The sequence below is a fragment of the Pezoporus wallicus genome, unplaced genomic scaffold (assembly GCF_028554395.1).
Source record: "Pezoporus wallicus isolate ANWC-B61680 ecotype Strahan unplaced genomic scaffold, APGP_CSIRO_Pwel_v1 contig_6732, whole genome shotgun sequence".
Classification (NCBI taxonomy): Eukaryota; Metazoa; Chordata; class Aves; order Psittaciformes; family Psittacidae; genus Pezoporus; species Pezoporus wallicus.
The window spans coordinates 2,087,601-2,102,330 of NW_026638638.1; the positions used below are offsets into that span (position 1 = coordinate 2,087,601).

A 14,730-nucleotide genomic window follows, 5' to 3' on the forward strand; every position below is an offset into this window, starting at 1 on the left:
TGGGATAAGTGCCATCTGCTTCTGCCTTAGCAGTCTAAGCTACCTTCCACTTGGTCCCTCTCTACCTAGGAGGTTTGTCATCCCATTTTAAGCTTCTATGGTGAGTGTGAGGGGGAAAGGGTGAGAATCCAGGAAGCCTTTCAGGGACTTCTCTAACCCACAGACCAGAATAATAAAGATACTTACAAAGATGTTATTTGTCAATGGATGCATGTATCAATATATGTACGTATGTATATTTGTGCTGAAACAGTTGAATGAAACAGTTAAATGTCTACTTTGACACAGAGGAAAAGGACCACGGAATTCTTCTTGGTTTTGTAATGCAGAATGAGAAGCAGAATAGTAAATAGAAGAAGCAGGCCTTAGCAATGAGAGTTGACTGGAAAAGATTGCCAAGATTGTCCTTGGTAAAACTGGTGACTTTTCCAATTGAGCAACCTTTTTCTGTTTTTTTTGGGGGGGGGATTTGTTGTTGTTGTTGTTTTTTGGTTGGTTGGTTTTTTTTGGTTTGTTTTTCTTTTTGTGTGTGTTTTTTGGGGGGGGGCAGTTCATTTTGAGAGAGTTGTTTGGTTTTGGTTCTTTTCTGGGTTTTTGTTGGTTTTTTTTTGGTTGGTTTGGGGATTTTTCTGTTCATAGGAGGTTCAAGCCAACTTCTGCACATGCAGGAGAGAAGCTTAAAATGAAAAGAAGTGATGGAGATTCAAGATTAGCATATTAGAGCACTGGAAATTATAGAAGAATGAGAGAATTTGAAGTTCATACACAAAAGCCGAAGGGTAACAGAAGAAAAAAGTGACACAAACAGGGAACATAAAGGTGGTGAATCCTCAGTTAAAGAGTGGTGCTATACCTAGAAACAAATGTGACGAGTGGTGAATCACAGCATACTGAAAATATGATTGATTTGGTGCAATCTTCAGATACTGACATTTGCCAACATTGCAGGCTACGTGAAAGCATGGAACAAACACAGTTAGAAAAAGAAGTATTTTTGAAAGCAAAATGGAAAACCTTTCTGACATCCATTAGGTTTGGTAATATAATACTAACAAGAGCACTGCACTGAGCCGTTATCTGATTCACTGTCTGATTCACTCTCCAGACTACCACTCAGATCAATAGCTTTCACATTGATTTTTCCAGCATGCTGTATTCCAGTAAAAAGAACAATGCTCTGAGATGAGTCAGATATTTGCTCCATCTGTAGAGATTCTAGTGCATTTTTGTTTAGGAAAATTGAAGTAGGACCCTTTATTTACTGCTATACATTCGTATGCACAAATGTATAGCAGTAAGAGTCTGCCTGTTGCGCCATAACATGACACTGGCGCTGCAGGCACACAGTTTGCTACAGCAGCTACAGACCTGCCTTGAGTTAAAGCAAACCATTGTAAGGATGGAATGAAAACATTTTGAGTCAATCTTAGATAATAACATTATCTTTCAATTTAGGTGACTGCTATGGCAAAGGGGAAAAATATGCTCACATTTAACTAAGAAGTTGATCTGCATATATTTACCATGACATGTAAACCTTGGCAGTGCTGCATTGTCATTTATTTCATATATTTTCACGTATTTGCATATTCCATGTAACATTACTATAGCCCTAGTACTGTAGTCATCATTATTATCTGATGTTGTTTCTGCTCCTTTTAACTGTGTTAATTTCCTATTTTGTTTGTTATCACAACATGCAGGTCCATTTACTCTTGCAGTCTCTCCCATGCCTAGCCATGAATTCATGAAACCAGCAAACTTTTTCTCGTACAGCTTTGTAACTATTTCATGGAAGTTGCAAAAAGTACAGCAATTTTTTTTTTTCAGTTCAAGGAAGAAATAGTAACCTCGAGAGCTATTTGGAGTCAGGCTGAAGCATCATTTCCCCATGGTTTCTCTTGACCACCTCTCTGCTGCAGACATAGAGCAAATCAAGTGCCATGGTCCCTCATCTCCCTCACAGCTCTCCCCACACAGCTGCTGTCTCGGCTTCCGGGCTCTGCACCCGCCTGTGCGCTTGGCTTATTTCTGGGAAATTTCAGTTAACAGCAGCTAAAAACTACTAAAATGGCAGAGTGATCAACAAATGAAAATGTTTGACCCTCTTTTCTACTATGAGCTCTGTTTTATGGAGATTTATTATCTCCATCTTTGAATGTAAGTTACTGGATTACAGTCTATCCCACCTTCCATTAACAACAGCCCTGGAGAATATGGGGCAGCCAAAGGGGGCATAAAAAAGAGATTCAGCATCTAGAATCTCATTCTTTAACTGCGTGTCGAATACCATATTGCGATTATGCTGACGGATAAACAGCCCACAAGAAATAAACACATGCAAAGCTGTGGGAATAGTGTGCAATTATGAAGCATGTTATTCTGAAGATACTGCTGGATGTCAGTATCTTCAACTGCTATAAAACTGGAATAATTTAAATCTTTACAGAAACCCTATCTCTCAACAATGCAATACACAAATAGCATTGTGTATTTCACATTGTTACGTACTTGCCTCCTAATGTCTTAGTGTAAACAAAATAAAATTCATGTTTTTATAACAGTGAAGAGGAAGGAATAACAATTTTTCTACTTCAAGTAATTTTTAAATAAAAAGGATAGTGTTTATGACAGTTGCGGTATGGGAAATCTGGAGCGATCCAGCCTGTTTACAAGGAAGGGTTATCAACTTCCAGGTGTTCACCTCTGTATGTAGGAATACTGCATAGTTTAGGGTGTTCAAGTATTGAGGAGAGGCCTTTTGTGCTCTGCTTTGTTCTGCTTACAAGATATTTCATCCTAGTTGTGGTCTATCTTGAATTACATACTTTCCTACCCTTCCCTGGGAATTAAGTTGATGTAAAAGCAAGCTATGCCAGGTGCTTCCCGAGGTCTCATCAGGGTATTAAAGGTAACACTGAGCAGGCTGCAGTTTATAGAGGAGATATAAGGACCTTCTTTACGCTTCATTTGCACGATGTTTAGTTTAGGCTTGTACAGCAAAATAATACAGCAGTGAAATCAACAGGCATTGTTGCTACCCATGCAAAGCTTCTTCTTTCCACAAATTATTACAATTGTCTGTAATAAGATTATTTCTAATATCCAGTACTCAAACTTTAACCCATTTTGACAAACAGTAAATCTTGTGCAACACCTAAATGATGTTTTAACTGTTGCTAAGTACTGGAGAAATGAAGCTACAAAATGAGATACATAGAACTGGCTGATGCAGTAAATTACCTAATGATAGCAGCAGTATTTGACAATACAAATCAGATAACCTGCCTTTTTTGCCAGGTAATAAATTCTGTTAAGCAGAAGGAATGGAAATTGAGGATATTCGTTATCTATCAAGAGACACCTGGCAGGATAGCCTGTGGTCTGCAGTCTGAAAAAAATCCTGCACTGACAAGTGTCAGCCAGAAGTGAGGGTGAATCACTAGAGATCTTGCTTCACTGCAAACACCATCAAGTCAAACTCTGTTCAGAGTCATATGAGCCTTGCTAAAATTAGCTGTTCTGATCCCAGCTAATATTCCTGCTGCTTTTACATTCATTCCTGAAAAACATGTAAGCCCTTTAAACATTTATTGGGATTTCACATTTCTCCTTATCTTCACGAGAAAGGCTGGCTTCACACTTCGTATGATCAGATACCCAGGCCACAGTATTGGCTATTTTGCTTTTCACAGCTGCCTGGAAAGGGAAGCAGAATATATGGGAGTGGTTTAAATAGGAAACAGAGAGCTGTAAGGGGCCTGCATTAGTAAAACTTATGTATTCAAGGAGTTCTCTTCAAAGTTTGACACTGAATTATTGGTTACATCAAATTAATAAAAGTATCAAGATTGCAAAAAGAAGCTTATAGATAAATAAAAAAAAAATCAAACTGGCACTGCTGCACGATTCTGTGTGAGGGTAAATGGATGGTCATTATCAGGCAGATGGTCAACAGCAGACAGTCAATTCAAAGCATCAAAACAGCGATGGCTAAGCATGAACCTCTCACAGCTGTGCTGCTTCCTTTGTGAGAGAACACACAGAACCATGGCTCAAGAGGCAGAGACAGTACCTGCACAGTACCTTTGAGGGCAGGCGGAGTGAAGACGCTCTGCTTCCTCTGCTTGGGAGAGGCAGTCTGGGACTGGGGAGGGACAAAACACAGAGAGAAGCAGTAAGAGATGGGCATGGGGAGAGTTTTATGTTCACGGCAGCTCTGGGTCTTTCAGAGGGTGGACGAACCAATCTGAGAACTTACTAAGAAAATTATAGTGCATAAATTGATGCCAACTCCCAGGCTTTCATGACTTCCATTAGATAGGCAAAATATGTGTTTAATGGGCAACCTTTATGGCTCCAGGCAAAACAGATCCAATAGTACTGAAAATTACCCTTCACTCTTAAAAAAAAATATCATTAAGTATAAAATTAAGATAGCCTGTGCTTTTAACAGGCAAATAAACTTTTACATATATTAATGTATTTTCAAGATTTACATTAACCAATATTCCAATTAAATATGGTGTAATGAATGGTTATATGTACAGGTAAGGTAGTACTGAAACTATTAACATGTAAACTTTTACATAAATAAATGGACAACCTCTCCCCTATACTTTTCCAATGTTTTCTATTACTCCTAAAATAATAATTTCATCAACCTATCAGTGTCTAACTGGACCTGATTTAAGAGGCATATTTACACATAGTTAAACTTTTTCTGGCCTCAAAATCACATCTATTCACGAAAGATAAATTATTCCAAAATAATGGTAGTAAAATTAAACATATGGTAATGGTAGTATAATTATAGCTATATATAGTAAGCAAAACTTAACTGGAATACATTTTAGTGCTAAGGCAGAGCAACTTTTGCAAAATGAAAGCAGTTAAATTGGTGTCCAATATTATACCAATTTAACTGCTTTTTCTAAGACAAAGGTTTAAAAAAGGCTGTGTGTGAGCAAGTTTTGGTTTTTGTCATATAATCAGTTCCTACTTGTATTTGGTCATAATGATGTTGCCTTTTCCCAAATATTTGCTAAAAATTCCGTTTTCCCTGGATACTTTGGCAGGTATATAGTCTGTGAATTTAAATTAGATCTATTTCTTCAAGGAACATTTGAGACAGCTCTTAAGAAAACCACTTTCACAGAAGTGGCCAATACTATTGCCTTATCACAAGGGATGGAACCATGAGATTTATAAATAAAATATTGTCTTCTTTTGAAAGAGAAAACTATTTATAAACACTGTGGGATAGTTTGTTGATCCTAGACCCAGTAAATCTTTATAAGTCTGTATTGCAGTCCAAATTTGAACCAATCAATACCTCCTACTGCTATTTAAAGGTCTGCCGGCTTCTCTGAGCAACGAGTGAAGGAGAAAGAGATCAGGTAATTGCAGGAACTATGTAAGGGGAGGTTAGAAAATGAGATCAGAGGAGCTGACTTTTAACTCATCTGCGAGCAACATCAATACACTTCCTGCTGCAGGCTTGGCAAATGATGGGAAGAGAGGAATTTGCAATGCTTTTGTTGACCAGCAGTGATCTGCAGATCCAAAGCAATGCTGGATGAGGTGAGCCGACAGGGTCACCTTGGGCCAAATTTACTGTGATTTGCCAGGGCATGGAAGCAAGGCAGAAGGGAAATTTGCCTTTCCTAGTTCCTTGCTACAGGGAGAAGGGAAAGCCAGCCATGCTGAGACACAACACAGCTTTACACAGCCCTGGCTTGAAAGTGATGGTTCCTAAAAGGCTGTGTTACTAAAGATGGTGTGACAATGCAAATGAAAACATTAACAAGGATAAATCAGTGAGTTTCAAAGGGGTTTTAGCCATGGACCTATTATAACAGTAAATATGTTTAAATAAAAAAAAACACAGCATCACTTACCTCTGCCTGTGAGATATTTGTTCTTTTCTCATGTTTTTCTAGTGGAAGAAAAGACATGAAAAAAAAAAGTTAATACAAAGAGTTTCTCAACACCTACCCTTGGGACTCTGCCCTGAACCCTACAGAAACTATTGTAAATTATAAAATACTCCTTTGATTTACAGCTTTTCTTTCTGTTTTGTCTGTCTCAGAAAACCAGAGGCCCTGATTAGCATTTAGACATAAGCACTGTGTCTAAAGCGCTTAACTCCCATTTTTTGTCTTCAAACTACAGCAAGTGATGAAGTGCCTCTACCAGCAGGTCCTTTGGCTAGGCTCTCAGCAGGACTCTGTGCTCACTGATGGGCATGGGCATATGTTTTCCTCCTGTTTTGTCCAGGGACTGTGCTTTCTTCTATGGTCAGAAAAGACTTGGTTGCCAAATAGTGTGCAAGAAGCTTACAATGATCTCTACTGGACTGAAATAATAATTTCATCTCAGTTAAGTTATTAGCATACAAATACTGGTGGTAAAGAGTGCCTTACAGTAATATGTAAAATTAGCAAACTGAAGCTTAACAAAGACTAATCAATCATCTTAAAAATTTCATGACATTATGAATTTTTTCCTTGAAACTCCTTACTTTTCTTCTCTTAATTTGTTTTGGACTATAGGCATGGCAGAAATCTCTAATTAAAATGTCTCTGAGAACCTGTCTGAACAACAAAGTAAAATCATATGTAACAGAGGAGGGTCAAGGATCTTTCTAACCATTGCACTTAACCAGTTCTTGCATGAGATTCACTTATTTTTCTGTTGTTGTCTTGGTGTAGTTAATGGCCAGAAGGTGTCTGTTTTATAATGATGATGTCCCAAATACTTGATAAAGATCATGTAAGATCTTTGATGTGCAGTAGTTTAGAGCTCTAAAAGAAGATGCCTTTAAACACAGAGATGTCAATCTCTCACTGTACCAGCACCCCTTCTGAAACTTTCCACTTGGAGATATCTCTGTGCAGTTTCCACTGGGGTGTGGCAGATCCGAAAATGTAGGTCTGAGGGAAGAATTAGGTCTAGACAATATAATTTTATCTAACTTGTTCTCTAGATATTGGCTGCTTGTACTGGGCTGTGTGTGAGGGGACGAGTCAGTCCAGACAGATGGATTGCATTTTCTATTGTATTCTTTACCATTGTATCTGTGCATCTTGCAAATATTAATTGACTTACTGATTTTTTTCAGTGTATATATTTCCCGTTACCTTTATATGAAAGACATTCAAAAGACTTATACTAAAAGTTTAAAGTGTAGCTGGAAACAGTGCTGATTACTAAAGCATGGTCCCACAGATACAGAATTAGACAGGACAATCAGGAGGCGAGTTCCTGCCACTGACATTTGTATGAACTTTGGTAAGGTGACTAATCTCTTCCTTGACTTCCCTACCTGTAAATAAGTATAGCAGTGCCTATTTAAATATAGCAGTGTCTATGCGCCTTGTAAAGCACTTTGGGGTATGAAGTTAGGCTTGCTAAGTGGGTTATTACTTCTGTTCTTGTAATCTTTCTTATTAGTTGTGTACCAAACAGACATGGGCTTCAGTGATTCAATACTGGATTGTTTTTAGCTCAGGATTTAGTTTGGAGGCTGAAATTTGAGAAAGTCAGGAACCTGCAGCAGAGAACAATGAAAAGTGAGTTATGTCCCATTCCTTCCTGAAACTCCAAAATTGCCCAAATGAAAAATATGTTTTGTAAGTCCAAGCTGACGCTTGTATAATGAACAAAAACTGCAATCAGAAGACTTGTCAGATTTCAGGTCTTGTTCCTAAGGATGTGCACAACTCCAACCCTTTTGACTTGCACATTTAGTGTCTTTAGTGCGGTGACATTACACCTAACAGAACTGGAAAGCTTCCAGCCTTTCCTTTCATGTAGCATCCCTCATATGACAGACAACTTTTTGAACAAGAACTGGTGCTGTATGAAGTTAGAGAAATCATTCATATCCAAAGGGCAAATAGTGCCAGTGAATAGCATCAGACAACATGGAAAATTAAGAATGACCTACAAAATCATATTAAATACAGTTTTTCAAATCCAGTAAAGAGAAAATTGAAAAAAAAACCTAGAGGAGCAAAAGAGACAAACTTGAAGCAACAGACAGGAAGTGTTTCAAGTGAGTTGTGAGATGAAGTGAAAGGTAGAGCTGGTTGGAGATGCAGTTTGGTGAATAGTGCATTTTGACGTGCATTAATTTTTGAGGACAGAAAGACCATTGCATACTTATTTTTGACAGGCATTTTGATGGATAAAACTCAATGGAGGGTATAGATTTTAAGGAGCGGTGACAAGGAATGGGAACAAGGGAAGCTGAGATTCCCGAGTGCCACAGACTGAGGCAGAGAGTAGAAAATAAACAAAAAATCTTTGTGTAGAGGAGGAAGAAAAGATGAAAGACGTGGGGTACATGGAAAGAAGATAGAAGTGCTTGTGTGTAGCTGAGGTAGCACTGAGAGATGGGGGTAATGGAGTTGCAGCAGAAATAAAAGGGGGAATTTAGTGGTGACAGAGAGCAGAACTGGAGTGCAGTGTGGGCTGGAGTTAGGTCAAGAGGTCTCTGCCTGAGGATATACTTAAAGCCATCCTGGTCTAACTGAGGGATTACATTAATAGTTGTGTGAACATTTTTCTTAGACAAATAGTGTTTTTCCAGTGTAAATTGTAACGATTTGAAAGCAGTCTAAATACATTAATGAAAGCGTGTGCAACAAAGTGTCCTTTTGTGAGTCAATACATGTGGGAATTGATGCACTCACTGCAACAGTTCTGGCATCAAGAGATTCCATGTAAAAAATCTCAGTGATAACAGAATTTGCAATGAGAATGGAAGACACAAAGTAAGAAAGAACATCATCAATTAGGTACATGACGTGTCCACCTAAAGAAGTTAAAAGAGCAATTCATTTCCCTCTCAGATCCATTGACAGTTAGAAGCTGAACTCTTTGGGCATAAATTCCTCTTTAGAGGGGTGACAAAATAATCAGAAACTAAATAACAATTATCATACTGTGATATCACTTGATTCACAGGAGAGAATGAAATCCCTGCTATCTCAGCATCCTTTGGTTCCATTGACTAATGTGCAGTCAGGATTCTGCTCACAAAAGAAGTCATAATTATACAGAATGAGAAATTTGCTTATCATGTTTATAACTAGGTAATTCAATAAGAATGAATTCAAGTGATCAGCTATTTCTCTCTTACATGAAACAAAACCAAAGCTCTTAGTAGAAAACTTCTCCCTACAGGTTTGCTGTCTTTTGGGGGCCAGGAGGGAAGAAGACTTTAGTGGCGCTCTATTTTCCTCCCCCACAGACCATATCATTGCTCACAGAACACAATACAGCTGTATTATATTCCAAATCTCAACACATACTTTTTTCCAGTGTAATTTATACTTGGCTGCTCTAGTTAGCTAACAGGAATCTAATCACTGAAGTAATTTCTTGACAGTTCTTGTGTTTTTCTTTTGAAGTGGTATAATAGAAATGATATGAAGAGCTGAGAACACAGATTTGTACATTACCAAGTGACTGGAAAGTTGAGGAATGTAAAAATAAGACTGGAGCTCTGTTTAGAGGTTTTTTACACCTGTGCTGAGGAAAAAGCAGTTGAGGACTTTCACCTGTGTTGCGTGAATAGTGTCTGAGGCTAGTGTGAACATTACCTCGTGTAGACTGGAGTAGGATCTGGCAAAACAAACAGGGTTTCAGGCTTTAGTCAGTGTTCTCAGGAAGAGAAACCACCCATGTTCATCAATGAATGCTTCAATATAAAGGTTATTTCCATCAGTCCAGATATGTACAGAGACTTCCTGAAATGAAGCCTTATTTCTTTCAGGAGAGGCATTTCTGAAGGTCCAGAGGTTGCACAGAGCACCTTGCAGCATAGAGATTTAAGCATTATTCTTTACTCATGACAAAATCTCACTCTGTTGCAGGGAGACCTGCAAGATTTGTCCTGGCTTTATTGCTGAAATATAGAGGAAACACCAAGGGATTTGTCTCCCAAGTGCTCTTGGTAGCAGAGCTCTTCTGAATAGTTATTAGCACATCCGCTCAGCCAAGCTGATCTAATAAGCCTTGCAACCCCAAAGGTGTCATTATATGAGGTCAGAAAGGAACCAAGTGGAAGAAGACTAGTCATGGCCAGGATGACAACCACTAGATGTTGCTGGTAGCTTTTTCTGTGAATCTCTACTGTTGTACAAATGGCATGGCCATTCTGGGGGAAGCCTTGTGGTTGTTTTAGAGTAAGATCAAAATTCATCTGCCTCTTCTCCCACTGGATAATGTTAATGCACTCGTTGCAGTTACACAGGGCAAGAGGTGACCTATTTTAAAAGACTTGGCCTCTGATATCACCCATGGGCAGTGGACTCATCCGGCAAAGGCTTATCTCATCCAGCTAAGTACCCTGCTTTCTTTCCTCTTGGCAAGAGCTAATAAAAGCCTTTTCTGTAGGGTTTCAGTCAGGCACTGGAGGAACAGAACAGGTCAGAGAGGCCGGCTTTTACACAAAGGGAACTCAGTAAGAGGGTGGTATAATTATTGGAGAAAGCTTGTAGAGAGTCTGGAATTTTCCTTGGAAAACAAAGCTGAGAAGTTTCAGATAAAAATCACAGGGGGCTGATAGGGCTTTGGATTTGGCTAGTTTTTGTCATAGTGTCTAAATTTTCACTTAAAAATTACAAATACAATATTCTTAAGTTGCTCAGATAATGGAAATAACCCGTGAGCTGCATACCTAGAACAGCTTTTAGTTAAAGAAAGATTTTGATTTAAACAAGAATGGTTTGAAACCAAAAGAAATGAGACTGAAGAGAGGCTTTAAGAACATTAGTTAGTCTGGAGCTTTTTCATAATCCTGCCCACCCCTGTAAAAACAGTGTCACAGGAGACAGCAAAGTAGATGCATTTAGAGCAGGACACCCTAAGCTAGAGAGAGAGAGAAATCAGAGAATGCTGTTGGTATGGAATAGTTCAGCCAGCTTCATTTCATTAATTTTGATGATATCTCTCCAGTACTATGTTCGTGACCAAAGCTTTCTCTCTCAAAAATTGTGAAAGAAATTAACCAGTTACTGAGTTTGGATCAGCATGCTCAATGGCGGCACATTTAGAAAAGGAAAACCACTTTCCTGGCTCCACTTAACCACCTTCTGTCATGAAGAGGAGGGTGACTCTCTCCTCCTGCTGCATATTGGGGGATGCTTGTGTGCTTGGGCAGCAGGCGGCAGAGCTCTGCTCACAGCCTTGCTGTGTGTGTGCTAATTGTGCATCACAGCAGATCACCTGTTTCAAAACTTTACATTTAAATAGCACAGACCCACACAATTTAAGGAACTAAGAAAAGAAATGGATTATTTTCCAAATTTTCTGAAAATCTGGTTTCAGTTATTTCACATTTTGATTTCTTCATCAGTAAAATGAGGAAATTTTTTAAGCTACCAGCTTGCCTTACTGGCATTTGACCATCACCATTTGTATTTGCCATTGGCATTTGTAAAACAAGCTCATTGAAATCTGATTTAGGAATTGACTGGCATAATGTTATTTGGTTTTCTCTGCTATCAAAACTACTTTTCTTTTCCTCCAGAAAACTTAAGATCGAACAATGTTTAATGCTTTGCTTTTGCCAGAGTTCTAAGCACACATTGGCAGATCAGCTAGCTTCTCATTGCTTTCTGCTAAACCACTGACATAAGAAAAGAAGTCCAAAAAGGCAAACATAAAAAATATTTATGTAGTTAATTACTTGAGGTTTGCTTACTGGTTTTCATTTTCCTGTATCTATCAACGTAAGCTTAACTATGGGTATAGATGTAATTACATTTCATTACAGAAGAAATATCCTGGTAAGCCCTCCTGGTGTGAGTATATGCTTCTGAAAATCTTGGCATTGCAAAAGCACCTCATTAAACTCCAGTATCCTGGCTGCTGCGGTAAACGCAGCTGGAAGGTCTGCTCCCCTCCTCAGTCAAGTGCTGAGAAAAGAGTGCATACGTTGTGGTTCTGCTGCATCTCACACACTATTCAGCATCTAAATTACTCTCTGGCCCTTTAGGGAACACTAATAACAAGATTTGTATAAGAAATATTAATAATTACATAGGGAAAGAGGAATTTGCTATATACACAAGCATTTGCATGCTTGTTCTGTTAGGTGTTTGCAGTTAAGTTATAGTATGGGAAAGGCCCCACATTACCCTGGCAGCACCATCACAAAGAAGCCTCTGTCACTCTGTTTTAGAGATCATAGGGTAGCTTTTCCCAGCTAGCTCTTGACTGTAACCAGCCCTTTGTAGCTGATAAAATGCCAGTTGATAAAATGCCACAGGCTGGATAAATCAGCTGCTTGGACATCTACAACTTTCTTTCCAGGTAAATTAACCCATTTATATTTACATAGCTTTGTATTTCCCACCTTCAATATTCAAGTAGCCATTGCTAGCACTGAGATTAGGGGCAGCAATCTCCTTTGTTAGATCAAATCTTTTTTAATGGTGCTCAAAGTCAGCCTCTAAATGAAAAGAATGATCATCATCTTCCTCCCAGCACACACAACAGCATTTGATCCAAACAGCATCTATTTCTCTGAACATCATACAGACAGTACCCAAGGACTCACTTTCAACTGCACAGCTATGAGAATATGAAATAAAACCACCTTTCATAAAATACACAGATCAAAATGTCCTTAAAACATACATTCTGAGACTATAATCTGGTTTGGAAGAAACTGGAGACATTACAGACCTCAAATGTGAGTCTAAATGTATTTGTTTATATCATACGAATCTCAGAAGGGAGTTATAGTGCCTGATTCACCACCTTATTTCAGTTTCATGCCAGACTCATGGAAATCAGTCTACTTTCACTGGCATTAAACTAGAATATAACAGTGATGAATCAGGTCTGCAGCCTCACCACAGAGCAGTCATGAATTATTACAAGCACAAAAAATTATCCCTCTCTTAAGTATTTTGTTTCCAACTTGTCATTCTTCATCCCTATGATGCCTGTTAAATATACAACAAATTCTAAATAAGTCCCACAAATCAAATACTGCTTCTCAAAATATACACTGGAAGAGAATTCAAATTTAATTCTTTTCCTCCCTTCTTATTAATAAGCACTGGGTTGCCCTGTCTGACTTCTTGGAGTTACACTTCTGCCAAGTAAGACCTCTGTGGTCTTCCAGCTACTGCAAGCTCTGCAAGGCATTTTCGGATACCAACCTGGCTTTGAATGGCAGAGCACAAAACAGGCTTAATGGAAAAACCTGTCATGAAAAATTACTCCATGCAGAAGTTTCTTCTCCCCTTAGCACAGGAGGCCCTGTTCTGTAGGCCTGCTCTACAAGAGGTCCAGGTGAGCAAGGAACATGGAGCAGACCTTCCTGACGGTAACTCCTTCATCCATCCGATGGGGACAATTACAGACTTGGCAGGTCTTCCCAGAGAAAGTAATCAACCAAGACAGAAATACACTAGAAATTAACATTGTTTGGGTAACTAATGGAAAGACTGACTTTAAGTCACAATATAAACAGTGGTAGGCTTGAAGTTGCTTTCTTCTAGTTGCTTTCTTCTAGTTGCTTTGTAAGAAGCACAAACTCCTCTTTGCTGAAGGAAATGGAAACAACTTTCAAAAACCAACTTACTAAATAAGAGGAGCCATAAGGAGGTAAGTAAAAGTCTTTTTTGCCTTTGATCTCTCAGATGAGACATTTTCTGGACCCAATTTAAATCTCTTACTGGATTACCAGGAATGACTCTGAGCTAAACTTTTTATGCAATCTGCAGCTGACCAGTGTGAACTCAGCATCAGAGACAGGAGGAACCTCCGCCAAGACCACAGGGTGTCACTGTGTGCAGAAACTCCAGATCAGGAACTGCCTCTATATTGCTTAAAACCACTCTTAAATTAGCTCCTTTCTAAAGAATACCATTTAGTTAACAGTAAAGTTCTTCTTTCCTTTTCCAGCACAACAAAGTTAAGGTTAATCACAAACCTGCACTTCCTATTACACTCCAGCCCTCCACAAAAATGAGCTCTGTCAGTGCCCAGCTCGGCTGGGCGTTATGGGGATCTGAGCAGTGCTCCAGACAAAATGAGTCCAGCACCCAAGTTCAACACAGTTCAAATCCTGTGGCAAACCTGTGGTCTGCACTGGCAAAACAGAGCAGGCAAAACAGAACTTTGTAGAGATTTAACGAACTAGTGCTGGGGTTAGTACAGCTGGGAAAGAACTCCAGCCAGTGCTTAATAAGAACTCTTGCTCATGAACTAAACTGAGTAATGACAGTTACATTCATATTCATGGCATCTTTGAAATTACAGGTTAATTGGCTTACCTAAGTAAAAATAAGTGAGAAAACTGAAGAAAAATGGTGAGATAAGTGATGTGAAATCTAAAATCCTTGGCTTATTGAGAAGTTGATGGTAATAAACTCAAGCCTCAAAAAGTGCAAAGTAAGACTTTAAAGGTATGTGATAACCTATATATGACTCTCTTTTATGCACACCTATTTAGGAAAAATTCAAATCTCTCTTTACAATTGAAATATACAAAAGAAAAATTTCCTTATTCTTGAAGCGAATAAAAGTAAACCAGGTAAAAAAAGTAAAGACTGATTTTTCTGGCATGAGGCAGAAGAGGAACCTGATAGCAAGCATTTCTGGGTGCCCTAGGTGGTGCTGGAGGGCCAGTCAAGCTAGAAGAAGACCTTGGAAAAATAGATTTTTCACAGAGGTATGGAACAAGGCAAAAGACAAGGACTG

General features: G+C 38.8%; 1 protein-coding gene across 1 annotated transcript in view; it reads right to left on the reverse strand.

Moving 5' to 3' along the window:
• PPP1R1C (protein phosphatase 1 regulatory inhibitor subunit 1C) overlaps positions 1–14,730 on the reverse strand; it is a 51,641-nt gene that overhangs the window by 23,096 nt on the left and 13,815 nt on the right. Inside the window, 2 exon segments of the mRNA XM_057411777.1 lie at positions 4,087–4,147; positions 5,901–5,938. Coding sequence (XP_057267760.1) covers positions 4,087–4,147; positions 5,901–5,938 — 99 coding nt within the window.